General features: G+C 34.0%; 3 protein-coding genes and 1 long non-coding RNA gene across 4 annotated transcripts; all 4 read left to right on the top strand.

Annotated features, from left to right (window-relative positions):
* Nucleotides 1-2437: 2437 nt before the first annotated feature.
* On the top strand, nt 2438-3906 carry LOC145899844 (uncharacterized). Its single transcript, XM_082988769.1, has 4 exons — nt 2438-2833; nt 2978-3178; nt 3510-3694; nt 3862-3906. Exons 1-4 carry the CDS (start codon nt 2617-2619, stop codon nt 3904-3906), a joined length of 648 nt encoding a protein of 215 aa, XP_082844895.1. The 5' UTR covers nt 2438-2616.
* Nucleotides 3907-3921: 15 nt separating this feature from the next.
* On the top strand, nt 3922-4325 carry LOC145898738 (uncharacterized). Its single transcript, XR_014402443.1, has 3 exons — nt 3922-4031; nt 4096-4200; nt 4263-4325. It is a non-coding gene; the product is annotated as an uncharacterized LOC145898738 (long non-coding RNA).
* A 92-nt stretch (nt 4326-4417) lies between these two features.
* Nucleotides 4418-5197, top strand: LOC145899843 (uncharacterized). Its single transcript, XM_082988768.1, has 3 exons — nt 4418-4441; nt 4514-4685; nt 4760-5197. Exons 1-3 carry the CDS (start codon nt 4418-4420, stop codon nt 4993-4995), a joined length of 432 nt encoding a protein of 143 aa, XP_082844894.1. The 3' UTR covers nt 4996-5197.
* A 2674-nt stretch (nt 5198-7871) lies between these two features.
* LOC145898737 (uncharacterized) lies at nt 7872-9937 on the top strand. Its single transcript, XM_082987321.1, has 5 exons — nt 7872-7975; nt 8085-8189; nt 8246-8307; nt 8505-8676; nt 8810-9937. The coding sequence occupies exons 1-5, from the start codon at nt 7879-7881 to the stop codon at nt 9034-9036; spliced, it is 663 nt and encodes a 220-aa protein (XP_082843447.1). The 5' UTR covers nt 7872-7878; the 3' UTR covers nt 9037-9937.
* The last annotated feature ends 2558 nt before the right edge of the window (nt 9938-12495 follow it).

Here is a 12495-nt window from a genome sequence, read left to right as displayed (position 1 = left end):
AAGACCAAAACATTTTTTCTTTGATTGTTTCTTGAAACAATTTTCCGTTAATATAAGAATTCTTAACACATGGCATCGCTCTACTGCGTCAAAACGGTAATTTGACCAGTACCTTTACATTTGCTTCGCCATTCAATGTTTAAATTGCAGGTTGGAAGTAAAATATTTGTTTAAAAATGCTGAGGAAATGCTAAATAATAGGTATTACAACCGCCAACAAAATCCGATATTGGTCCGACATTCTTTTAATAGATTCCAATCTTTGGTGCCGGTGAAAGTAGACGCAACGGAAGAATCAGCACAAGCCAGTCCGAACAGGAACGTGTTTTTCTATTGAAATTCGCTGAATTCTCATTCATAGACTAAAATAATTTCAACCATAGAGAAATCGTTTTGAAAGTGCTTTAGAAGTCCAATTTATTCTACGATCCACAACTTGAAATAGGTTTGGTCGAGAGCTGTTGTGTTTTGGTCACGCTTTACTGTGTAAAAATATTAATGACAAATTCCAATATATAAAAAGACTCCTTTTGGTTGAACTGAGTCCGCGAAAAATTAAATTTAGACAATTAACGCGCAATAAAAATAAAAATTTCTGTTCAATTATCAAATGCCATATATCAAATTTAATGACTCCGGTCTGATGTACGCAGCATGGATAAGCTAGGATGGACTCCAGTGCTGCAATACTCGATGTCGGCAACAGAGATCAAAAACGTCTCCTGGGCGTCGTCTAACGGTTTATATGTGAAGTTTGTATGGAAATGGTGGTGTTTCCAAAAGTAAATGCTACCGAGACGAAATGAACCAGCGCAAGGAAAACAGGCACTGCATACTTCCTTTGTATTCCACTGGGAGCAAAAGTATTTACCATCTTCGCTGTCACAGTTGCACGCTATTCACAATTGTTTCGTTTGCGCTTTTCGTTTAGTATCGACTTATTTGGAGAAGAGTTTAAATGTGCTTTTGCGATTTGCAATGATGAACTTCCACGAATTATGTTCTGGTGAATGTGTGTTGAATAACAGCCGTGATGTTCGTAATAATATACTGTAGGCTAGCCCATGGTCTTATTTAAGTCACCATTTTTTTTAGTTTGGTGTTTAATTGAAGCCACTATAAAAACTATTTAAAATTGTAGAAGTCTTACTACACCAACAGTTTACAATATTACAATTAAGCCGAAATACGATTTTGATGTAGCAGTTGCCGCACCCCATCATAAAAAAATTAAATGTTCACAAAATTGAATTCAAATTAGGTAATTCCCCTGTGGTGTTCGACATTTGCGAGATTAGAGGGCGCTATAGCAATGCTAAAAAATAACAAAATAATTATGTTAGATTGATTCACATCAAGCTCAATGCACAACATGTAGCGAACAGTCGAAATCTTTAGTGCAAATAGTGCCGGCACTCTAGTAAAGAACAAATTCAGTTGTGCTAGGTCCTCTTTCTTGCATTCGTTCAGCTGTTATTTGCTTGGTCAGCTGTTATTTGCTTGGTTAGAAAAATCCTATTGCACATCCCGGGTATAGAAGCCAAAGCTTTGAACTTTGTAGTCTTTAGCTGTGTGGGATCTAAATTAGGGGTTACCAAATAAAAGTTTATTGTCATGCAACATGTTGGCTTTTGCAGAGGCAAACACAACTTTTCTTTTTTTAGGTATTAACCAGTCACCAAACTAAATAGCAACTTCTTTGGTGGCAGAACAAAAAAAATTGAGAAGCCCTGTTCCAGCAAACACCATTTATGGTGGTCTTTAATATCAGATTTTAGATGATGTAACTTTAGCTAAAATCCCCATGGCTTCTGCATTATTGCTCTTAACACACTTATATGTCTAAAGGCCTGAATTGCGGAGAAACATTGCATAGGAAGTAGTTTATTTGGCACTCTACAGTGCAACCACATTGTTGTCAACTAGGGTGATTACTATTTACAATTAAATGAATACTGGTCAGTACTTTGTTCAAAGGTATCCTTGGGTGTTATTTGTCTGTATTTTCATCTTTAGTTATTCAGCAGGTGAGTTAAATATTTGTTTTTACCTTGCTTGGTGATCACAGCTATCGTATCGCGATCATTAGGGTTGGTCCAGCTAGACTGCGATGCCTGGGCTGCCAAGCCTGCAAACCTATAAATTTTTTACCACATGTTAACATATTAATTTATTTACATATTTTTTGTTGTTTGGATATTTTAAACCAACTTTGTTCTCTCAGGCTAATTTGCGGACCTAAATTTTACGTTGAAATAATCATCAATATTTTTGCTTAAATTCATTTGTAAAACGGCAACCTCATGCTATGATACCACAGTATGCCATTATTAAAAGCATAAAGTCATAAGATAGTCACTATAAATTTCTTATTGTCCTGTCTTAATGCAACTGTTTGTGAATTTAGTCAGTTGACCTAATTTTTAATGTATTAGTTTCCATAATTTCTGCTTAAAATTAACCACCTACTGTTTAGAATCTTTCATCTACGTAAAATCTCCAAGGAACAATAGCGTGATTGCTATCGGTGGAAATGCACCTCCAATCAAAGCAATCATTACCAAACCAATAAATGGAACTACAAGTTGTGCATGGCATTGGAATAATTTCCCTGCTATGTTTTATTATTCAATTGATTTCAAATGCATTTCTCAAAATATAACTCAATTCACTACAACATGCTATGAGATCAACGACACTACATTGGAAACTACATTTACTATTCTAACACCACTTAACACCACTGCAAATCCCTTTCTGCTGTGTTCGTACATGGAGGTGCCAAGTCGTTACATTCATTCATTCAGGTTTAATATAAATATTTTTGTCAAAGGTGAGTAAAATTTCACCTCACAAATGTACAAAAATGTGTACAAAGTTTTAATCATTTTAAATCTGGCAGTGGTGAAAATAATTTTTTACCTACAGCAGCTCTTTATATTTAAAACTACTGTTGGCTGAAATGCCCATTTTTCAGAATGTCCAAGAACACTTTTACAATCAAGACAAATTGATAAACCCAAAATTGTTTCAACAAACTTTACCTACCAAGCAACTGGTGTGTATAAATGTGACAGAGGACAGTTATATTACAACAATGAAACGAAAGCTAATGAAACTACAACTTGTCTCAATGATGCTACATGGAGTGGAGAACGTAGTGTTGAATGTTGGATTGGTATGTCATGGAATTGTATTCCTTATAAAAATCAGATTTATGCAATTTGAAGAAAATTATTCATAAATTGCTCACTAAAAGAAAATACTAACTTATAATTTTATCTTTAAATACAACCACAATAGCCTGCAGATGTGGATTTCCCAATGTCTGTTAACCTGGTAAATGGTATATACGTAGTAATAAATACATATTCTATGAATAGATAAACATCTTCAAAACATTTAAGTGGGGAAATGTACATATCTGTAAAAACAAAGATCTTCTTGCTAAGATTTGGGATTTTATACGGAAGCAGTTTACAAAAAGAATACAAATTACTTCATTTTAGGCTCAAATTCTGTACTAATTGGTGAATATCATGGGATTGCACCGGCGAACATCACATTTGAATGTCACGTCGAGGAGCCTGTTTTCCCACCAGTCGTGAACTACACTTTGTTCATTGGAAACCACTTGGTGATCCATCAGGCAAGTTTGCAAAAGTATCATCTTGGAGATAAACAAGTCGACAATGTAAATAATACAATCATGTTTAATAATAGTAGAAAATTTTCCAATGTCTTGAGAGTGATTTAGGGTTCAAGGGGAAATGACAGCATTTTTGACAAATGGGTGAAGGGAATTTACCACACATATCATAAAGAAAATTATTATATGAACACCAATAATTTTGCATTTAGGTTTTTGTCTTAACCTTTCAACTTGCATTGTCAGAATCCAAATGAACATGTGACCTTTACCCTTCAACCAGATATGAACAACCAATTAATTTCCTGCAGAGCTCACTCAAAATATACCCAAGTAGATACAAGTTTGGGCTGGTCCCAAAACCACACCTTTATCGTCACATGTAAGAACAAAATTGTAAACCTTAGTTTTTTAAGATAATAGAAATAATAAAGGCAAGTATTTAGATGCTCCGTATATTATCGGTGAAGTAAAGTGTTTCGCAAAACAATCCTGTACTCTTCTCATTGCGGCAAACCCACTACCTGGCGCTGTCAAATTAATACGTTCAGGTATGTTGCAACAGTGTAGTAAAATTTGTCAAATTCTTTCCAATGTGTGATCAACTTTGCAGAGAAAAAAAAGAATCTAACTTGGACAAAATTAAATAGTGAAAAATTCAGCATTCATATCAATGTAAGTAAGGTATTGAACTGTGTCCTCCTTTTATCATTGACTTTTGAGGTCATGTGATTGTGTATGACAAATGTAATATTATATTGAATGTTCATGGACAGTTTGTCTATTGTAAAAGTATGAAGTTGTAGAAATGTGTTCACTTGTTCTGATTACAAACCAAGTATAATATATTTTGAAAATGTATAGGAACCTGCAGGAGTTTATGATCTTCAAGTGGCAAATCCTGTTGGAATAAATGTATTTCAATTAAAGATAAATGAAAAAGTCAATCTGCCATTTATAGTTGGATTATCTGCTGCTGGTATGGTTTTGACTGCTCTGTTGGTGGTGTTTATTGGCATCTTTACCCGAAAAAGTGGTAAGTACTGTTATGGTCAGTTTTAAAAGTTCAAATGTGTTTAAAGATAAATTTACAAAAAAATTGTTCTTCAGGAAGCACCACAGAAAAAGAAATAATGGAAATTAAGGATTTGCAGCAAGATGAAAATGTGTATGAAGATACAGATGCAGTTGATTTCACTAGGAATCAATCTTGTATTAAAACTGAATATGTTAACGTACTTGCAGATACAAGTAAAGTTTGTAATGCGCCTATGTATATGAACACACACAGAAACGCTGATGACACAGTTTATGAAACCCCAATTTGCATGACACAAAAAACGTGAACCCTAATTTTATTGAAAGCACAAAGCTACTGCATTGTAAATTATATTCTGCATGAAGTGCAATTTTGATTCTCTTTATATCATGAATGTTTGTATTATTGTAGTGTTATTTTGATTTTACGTTCCATTATCTTTCTTCCTCTATTCTATTCCTAAACATTGAACCACTGTTTTGTAAGTTTGTCTCGTATGCTTCGTTTCTTTGCACGTTTTTAACTCATTCGCAGTTTAAGAATTTCTTCGTAAAACCTTTTTTTGTATTTGTGCGACACATATGTATGTGCTTGTTTTTGCAAGAAAAAAAATTTGTCGAAAAACTTTGTTTGTGGACTTTCAGGAAGGACACAACTTGGGGATGCAAAGTAGGAAATCTAGGGGCGTCACAACTTGTAATCGTGATGTGATTAAAACGGACAACCGCCTACTTCCCCTGTTTTAAACGCATAAATTTGCGTATATTACTTTCTGTTGAGGGATGTCTGGTCGCGATGCAGATGAACCGTGATAACAACACATTATGATCGTTTTAAACCTCCACTCTTGTTACCAATGTTGCAACTGAAACCAAATATTATCAAAGAACTTACGTAATCACACTGTGCTTCCTTTTCCATTATTTTGTATTTAAGCTTACAATATGTTACATTGGTATAAATATCCACTCACACAAAACATTGATAAGATTTTAATAAGTGTCACCATGAAACTTGCTACACATAACTGAGCAAGTCTGCGCTCAAAAACATGTGTTTGCAAGTGATTAATTCTAATGCAAGAATTGATGCGGAAACTAGGAGAAATTTCCCTAAAGGTGGATACCCTTTTTTGTCCAACGTTTCTAGTCACGTTATAATGAAATTTTGAGAATACTGTTTTGTTTTTAACTTCTTGATAATATGTCTCCAGTAGATTGTTGTGTTAATTTGAATTTGTATGAGGTAAAATTCCTTATACTTTCACATCCAACAAGCAAATCTTACCTTCCTGGTTATGTATTTTATTCCCGGCACTCGCTTAGTAAATAGTTTTTGAATAAATGATAAATATTCTTGTCATCGTGCAATCTAGAGTTGTGGCTATTTTGCATGTATTGTTGTTTAAGAACATAACATGTTTCTGAATGTTTAAATTTGTTTTCGGACAAATGGAGAAACAGATCATTCATGCAATGCTTACTTACGTGTAGTCGTCCCAGCAACATGCGTCCATGAGTTGCGTCACACCTTCTTAGCATAATCGCATAGTTTGTGCTATGTTCGGGATTAAACCAGTTTTCAGCAGCAAAGTTTTGGCAAAAGATCAACCATTTATTTCAGTTCTAAATTGTTTCTTTTTCATTCCTGTACACAAATCGCTAGACCAGGGTAAAAGTTTTAAAGTTAAACCAAGGAGGCTTTTGCTGCACAAACTGTGACCTAACTTTTGAGGAATTTTGAAAATCCATTGAAAAAACTTTCAATGTTGTGAAAAAGTTTATCCAATGAGTTCTGCGTGGGACTTTAGTGAAAGGCATGTTGCTACATGGCTGTTGTTTTTCTATTTATTATGCCTTCGTTATTTTGCAGGTAAGAACATCATAATTAAGATCTATAAAAACTTTCATTCTCATTTTTTATTGTAACGACATTCGATATTTTCAAACAACATTCCAGAGTCTTTTGTCAACATAATTTCTCCATACCCACAAAACAACAGCTTAGTTGCTGTCGGTGGGTTACCACCACCAGTGAAGGCAATAATTACAAGATCTCTTAATGGAAGTACAACTTGTACATGGACCTGGAATGATGTCCACCCCTTCTATGCTTCATTTTACAAAAAGTGTTATTCCCGTAACACAACTCAGTTTTCTTTTACCTGTTTTAAATTTAATGAAACAACCTTGGAATCTGTATTTAACATTTTAAGTCCACTCAAGTCTAATGTGAGTCTTGAACTGGGTTGTGCCTATGATGAGCCAGGTGTTCCATATAAGCCATTCTTGTTAAGAACAAGCTTTGTTGTGAAAGGTACTTACAATTCTTCTTCTAGTAATGAAAAAGTAGGTTTAAAGTTTAAATAATTCAAAATTTATAGTAGAAAAGAAAAATATCTTGAGCAAATAAATCTACTTATATAGTTGCCTGAAACAAATGTGATTTATTAGAATGTCCAAGGAAATTTTTGCCGCAAATTGAAAAACCACAAATTGTTTCTACAAACTTTACTTACGGAGCAACTGGTGTATACAAATGTGACAGAGGAAAGTTATATTACAACAATGGAACGAAAGCTAATGAAACTACAACTTGCCTTAATGATGCTACATGGAGTGGAGAATCTAGTGTTGAATGTTGGAATGGTAGTTTATGATTTTTTTTGTTTTAAAGTTTTCTGTACTTAGTTATGTTTGTAATAAAATAAAAAATTATGATTAACATGAGTTCGTATAGTCGTGACACAGTTTATCTGAAAAGAATTGCCAACAATTCTGTATATACTCTACTAATATTGTTTAAACTAATCTATAACACTTTTAGGAAGTGACCTTTTTAAAAAAAATCCCAGCCATTTTAACACTTTTTCAGTCCTCAATACTACCTTGACTGGTGAATATTATGGAACTTCTTCATCGAATGTTACTGTTGAGTGCAAAGCTGTGGAACCTGTTTTCCCACCTGTTGTACATTACACCTTGTTCATTGGAGACAACTTAATTTTGCATCAGGCAAGTTAACAACTTTTCTAATTTAACACCTTTTTATATTACAGCAAAGATTTGGTACTTATGTATCAACAAACAAATGCTTTGATACATGTAATTTTATGTTTTGAGTAATTTATTAATAAAATTCTGATTTTCAGAAACAACAACAAACTGTGACCTTTACCCTTCAACCAGATATGAACAACCAATTAATTTCCTGCAGAGCTCACTCCAAATATACTCAAGTAGATACAAGTTTGGGTTGGTCACAAAATCACACCTTGATTGTCACATGTAAGAATATATTTGTTGCTTTTCTTATCCCAATTGAACAAATGTTTAAAATATTTGATTAATAATTCTTTTAGAAAGTAGTTCCTATGTTAATGATCTAATTTTGCAGATGCTCCATATCTCAGTAACAATGTTAAGTGTTACATGAACCAACCTTGCAATATTCTCATTTCCGCAAATCCACTTCCTCTCTTTGTCAAATTAATACTTCCAGGTTTGTTATTCTAATATTGTTTTATAAAATTTGTCAATTTAATATAATTGTTGCAGACAAGGAAAAGAAGTTAACTTGGACAAAACAAAATAATGAAATGCTCAGCATTCAATTGAATGTAAGTAGGCTAAACTGATGACAATTATTGCTTTGGTTTCACTACAGTTATTGCTGTTACTTGAAATCCATATTACCCACTCATATTATCAATGGTTTTAATGTTTCCCAATCTATTCCCATGCTGGTGAAAAAAAGTTTAGTAACATAATAATGTGTTTAATTGCAAAAAATCGCTTTAATAATTATACCTTCTAGGAACCTACAGGAGTTTATGACCTTGAAGTGTCAAATTTAGTTGGAATAAATGTATTTCAATTAACTGTTAACAAAACAGTTAATCTGCCATTGATAGTTGGGATACCTGCTGCAGGGATGTTTTTGATTGCCCTGTTAGTTGTGGTTATTCTCGTCTTTACCCGAAAAACAAGTAAGCTAGTCTGTTTTGTTTCAATAATTTTTGTGACTTTGTCAGCATTATGTAAAAATCTAAATGTTTTACATTCTAAAGCAGTTATGTATTTGTGATGTTAGAATATCTATCTCACCAACTTTTATCACAGACAAGACCAAAGGAAAGCAAGCGATAAAAATATCCGATTTACAACGAGATAAAGTAGAATATGAAGACACAGGCACCAACTTCATGAAGAATCAACCATGCAATACAAGTGAATATATGAACATAAATGCAGATACAACCAAACCCGATAGTGCTCCTATGTATATGAACACGCATGCAAAAACTGAGGAAACATTTTATGAAATACCAATCTCTGTGACTCATTAAATATTAATTTGTATTTGCAATAATAAAGGTTATGTAACCTCTTCTAGTTAAGTACAAAAATTTTCTGGAAAATGTTGTTGTTGAGTTGTTGCTTGCTTTTTGCTTAAATAAATTGCACTTATGAATCATCTATTACAATGTCTACAAACGAATTATAGTCGTAATATCAAGTTCTAATAGAATTCCTTAATAAGCCTTTCGAGTGTGTGTTGTACTTATTTGCATACTAGTTTCTACATCGAAAGTGTTTTGCATTGAAACCTTACGTGTATTTAGCAAATCACCTAGCAAGAAATACGTAGGGGAAAGAATTTTATTTTATTCAAACAAGGGTTAAGACAACCTTGGGCTTGTACATAGAAATAGACACTTCAACTGTAAAATTAGTTTAAACGATGCTTGTATTTGTATACCATAGTTACTCCATTTTGTTTTTATATCTTTTTGTCACATAACCAACCACTGTTTAGAAGTTTGATGCTTCTGTTTCTTGCAAGTTTTTGACACATTTTCATGTCAGTTTCTGCACGTGTATTGTTTTATCATTGCTATGTTGGCCTATAGTTTTATTTTTAATAACTGGAAGTGATAGCAATCTTGTCAGAGCTTTGTGAGGGGACTTTTTGTAAATGTAAATAATACTGGACTTACACCCTTGTTCGGTAATCTTTACTTGTGACGTCACAATTTGTGATCGTGATATGAGTGCAAATAGACAACCGTTTCGCTTCCCTGTGTTAGACTCGTAAATTTGCATGAACTATACTAACTGTTACTAACTGATAGCAATGTATAGCAGCAAGGCTCCTACCTAATACTGTACTGTAATCTCGTTTGATTAGGTTTTTGCATGATTTGCTATGTAGCCTATTGCAACAAACATTCAACCACACATAAAATCAATGAGACAAGTGCAACCATTAAATTTGTTTCGTTAAGTTCGCATCTTGTACGCATAGCTTTTGACAGTACAACCAACGGTTAACAGTCCGCGTGTTCTGATGTCAATACTTGTTTGGTTTTTGATACCCTGGTTTTTGTAAGTTGCGACAACTTATGAAAATAAAAAATGTTTCCTGGATGTTGTGAAACAACTGTGTTTAAGGGTTTTAGTGAAGTTCATTTTTAATAGCAAATTAAAACGAAACAGTACTTTCGGTTAATTGATGCCCTGGGGTGGAACCGAAAGTTTTCTTCTGGGGGGCTATGACAATCCATCAGTCAATGCTAGGCAATATTAACAAATTTAGCCGCTAAAGTTAGGGACAGATATGTGTGCGAGCGTGATAAACGAAAACCCATCTTTGAACAAAATCTTGTCAACGGCCCTTTGAATTCACCAACCCGTTTCCTCCAATATAATAAAATGTGTTTCACTGCATATAACCGGACATAAAAAATCCCCACACCCCCTAGGATAACATGAGAAAACACAAGGGACTGCCCCGAAAGGTAGATACCCGAGATAAGTACATTACCAATAAATATCTTTGTTTTGTTGCAACAAAGCAAAGTAAATTACGTACGTTTTTACAAATATGAACTCACATAGATTAGTTGATGTTAGACCAAAATGCTTCTTTCTAAACAGTCGAATGTTGTGCTGCTGTTTTGGTGACGTAACGTGTGGTTGTAGGATGTGTTGCGTGTACGGTTTGTTGGGTTTAGGCCGGTCACGTCCTCAGTCTCAAGTTGTATTGGCCGTCTTATATACGAGCAATGTATTCCTATGTTAATTGTAGAGTAGTTTTGTCTGTTTTTGCATATACTGTGTGGTGCGAAGTTGAAGGTGAGTAAGTTTAAGCAATTAATACGGCAATAAATTGTTTACCAAACTTGCATAATTGGGATTAATTGGTTAAATGTTTGCTTTTTTCTTGTATTGTTCAAAATTAAATTATTATAAAGGCTTCACATTTGACATCACATTATTGCCACACCCTTATCAAGTGAGAGGAGGCTATGCTAAAACTGTTACAATTGGAGTATCCATTGCTGGAGTGGTCTTACTGATACTTCTGGTTGTTTTGTGTGCAATGCTTCACCAGAAAACTGCAAAAAGTGAGCACTTTCCCTCATAGAGTAGGGATTCATCTAGGTTAATATATTGGTTACGTAAACAATGCTTGTTTGATAGAAAAGCAAACACCTAAAGAATCAACACAAGAAAAAGCCATCCATGGAAATGGAATAATGAAGCAAAGCATTGGTGATGGAAAAATTAAAAAAGCAAAAGAAGGGGAAGTTGAATATGTAAACACGCCACAACCTGACAATGGACATATGTATATTAACACACTTGCAAACGTAGATGAAACAACTTATGAAATACCAATTTGCTCAGGAAGAATGTTAAAGCCTTTCAATATGTTAACTGTTATAGTTTGGTCAAGATAACATTTTGTTGTTTTGTGAATTACAACTATTCTCTCTATTAACATCTTTTTATTTTCTCTGTGTATTTTTTTATATCTTCACCAAAGTTGTGGTGATGACTGTTTTTGAAAACACCAACTGACTCACGTTGGTTTCGCAATTAGTTTGTAGTGTAACATACGTCACAGAAAGCAGTGCTTGTATTGCGTAATGTTTTGCGTGTGTAACATACGTCACAGAGGCCAGCGCTTTGTATTGCAACTGATTTCATGTAGTCAGGATATCAAATTGCCAAGAGTATTTGGATTTCCGAAATCCAACTTGTTTTTACCAATTCTTTGTAAATGTGTTCGTTAAAAACGAAAAAATTTGACGGCACTGAAGCAAAATCACTATAATTTGCTGATTATGTTTTGAAACGTGTATTTGCAGAATTTAAAGCGTACGCATTGACCTTTGCAAGTAAATTGATATTATGAGCAGTATACGTTGCAATTACTTCCTTTCTGGGTATGTTCAACATAGTTTTATATGCGAAGGAAAACACTCACGAGACCGTATGTTGAACATACTGAACAGGTGTAATATTAACGACTTTATGGGCGAGTTTTTTGGGCCTTCACCAACCTAAGGTCGTGATATGAGTGGATCAGACATCTTCCGTGATTTAAAACCAAATTATTTGCATATATTACATTCTGTTGAAAGATGTCCGAAATCCATGCAAACAAGCCCTGCTAACTACACGTGTAGAACCCTCCAAATCAATCTTACAAATGTTTGAGCACCCACCAACAAAACATGGACAATGATATAAAACTACAACCAAACACTCACAATCATTTTACCCTAAGCTCAAAATTCCTTTAATATTTAAGAGTTTTTGTATAATTTGGTTTTGCGTAGCTTTGACACATCAAAATCTTCCAAGAGCGACCCAAAGTTAATATTTAATGCACTTTGTTAGCTTGCTCTTGTGAACATGATTTATCGTAGTGCAACCCGAAAATATTTCTGTGGGAATTGTTGGGAATACCTAAATAAATTCCCCTACAGGTAGATACCCTGGATAAGTAGTACCAA

Source organism: Ascidia mentula, chromosome 4, assembly GCF_947561715.1.
Source record: "Ascidia mentula chromosome 4, kaAscMent1.1, whole genome shotgun sequence".
Lineage (NCBI taxonomy): Eukaryota > Metazoa > Chordata > Ascidiacea > Phlebobranchia > Ascidiidae > Ascidia > Ascidia mentula.
Note: the sequence above shows the minus strand (reverse complement) of the source record. Positions and strands in the feature narration are given on the sequence as shown.